This window comes from Charadrius vociferus, unplaced genomic scaffold, assembly GCF_000708025.1.
Source record: "Charadrius vociferus isolate BGI_N301 unplaced genomic scaffold, ASM70802v2 scaffold332, whole genome shotgun sequence".
In the NCBI taxonomy this organism is placed as follows: domain Eukaryota; kingdom Metazoa; phylum Chordata; class Aves; order Charadriiformes; family Charadriidae; genus Charadrius; species Charadrius vociferus.
This window is the reverse complement of record NW_009647418.1, coordinates 4,448,246-4,449,518: the sequence shown is the minus strand read 5'-3', so window position 1 is coordinate 4,449,518 and position 1,273 is coordinate 4,448,246. Positions and strand designations below refer to the sequence as shown.

At 65.4% G+C, this 1,273-nt stretch overlaps 1 protein-coding gene across 1 annotated transcript in view; it reads right to left on the bottom strand.

The window, feature by feature from the left end:
- FAM222A (family with sequence similarity 222, member A) overlaps positions 1-46 on the bottom strand; it is a 16,656-nt gene extending 16,610 nt beyond the window's left edge. Inside the window, exon 1 of the mRNA XM_009880379.1 lies at positions 7-46. Within this exon, the coding sequence (XP_009878681.1) occupies positions 7-46 (40 nt within the window). The remainder of the gene's footprint in view (positions 1-6) is intronic.
- Between the last annotated feature and the right edge of the window lie 1,227 nt (positions 47-1,273).

Genomic DNA, 1,273 nt, shown 5'->3' with positions numbered 1-1,273 from the left:
CCCTACGCGGGGCCCTGGGGGCCGGCGTGCCGCCGGCTGTCACCATCTGGCCGATTAGCGGGCAGACGTCACCTCCTCCCCTGCAGCGGGGCCAGCTCCTTGCCGGGGACGCTGCCCCCTGTCCCTGTCCCCGCACGCCGGGGCACGGGCTTCGCGGGCAGCTCGTGCCGCTGCCGGATGCGCGTCAGGTCCCTGCTGCTCCCTGGGGAAAAGGGATCCGGGAGCAAGGAGAAGACACCCAGGGGATGGAGAGGCACGGGGCGAGCGGAGAGGCCAACCCACCCCTGTGGGGCAGGATGCCACCCCAGTACCATCCTGACACTAACCTAAGGTCATCCCAGTGCCACCCCAATGCCATCCTGACACTATCCTAAGGTCACCCCAGTGCCACCCCAATGCGATCCTGACACTATTCTAAGGTCACCCCAGTGCCACCCCAACGCCATCCTGATAGTGCCGCGGCGGGGCACCAAAGCCGGGTACCGACAGGAGGGAGGGTGAGGATGCAGCGCTGCTCCGGGGCTGAGCCCCCGGCGAAGGGGGGATGCTGGCAGCTGCTCACAGGAGCTGCGGGCACCCTTGGCAATGCAGGTCCCCTGGGGACACCCCCGTGATGGCACGGCTGCTCTCCCCACCGTTGCTCTGCCACGCACCCCCGCACAGCCCGGCAGTCTCCCGGAGCCATCCCGACCTCGGCCACGCACCGCCGGAGCATCATCGGCATCAACCGGGAGAGGTGCGGGAGCCACATGCCAAACTAAATAAAACTGCCAATTAATTCAGACCCCGGTTCTGCCTCCCTCTCCCAGCATCAAGCAGTGGAGATGATTTTTCCGACCGCTCCGCCGCGCTTCACCCCACCTTCACGGGCACGCTTCATAACCACGAGGGCCCCGGTGCCGTGAACACACCACGACAATGTCCCTCTGTCCTGGCACCCCGCCGGGCACCCCGCAGTCCCCTAAAGCGCCTGTGGGCGAGAGGGTGGGCGCCCGGCACAATGGGCATCTGTGCCGCGGTGGCATTTCGTTAATGCCGCTCAGAAAAGCCCCTGAATCAGCTGATGGGAATTGGGCGCTGGGCTGTCCGAACGCTTAGCGCCGGCTTAGTTAGCTCCATCTGCATTTGAACTAATTCCAATCAGCAGGATCCGATTTAGTTCAAGCTGCTCTGGCTCTTTCGTGGCAGGAAAGACAACACTCAGCAGTTTTGCCCGAACCGCCCCAAGTCTGCACGGCCTCTGCCCCGCCTGCGCCGACGGCCCCGCCGCCAC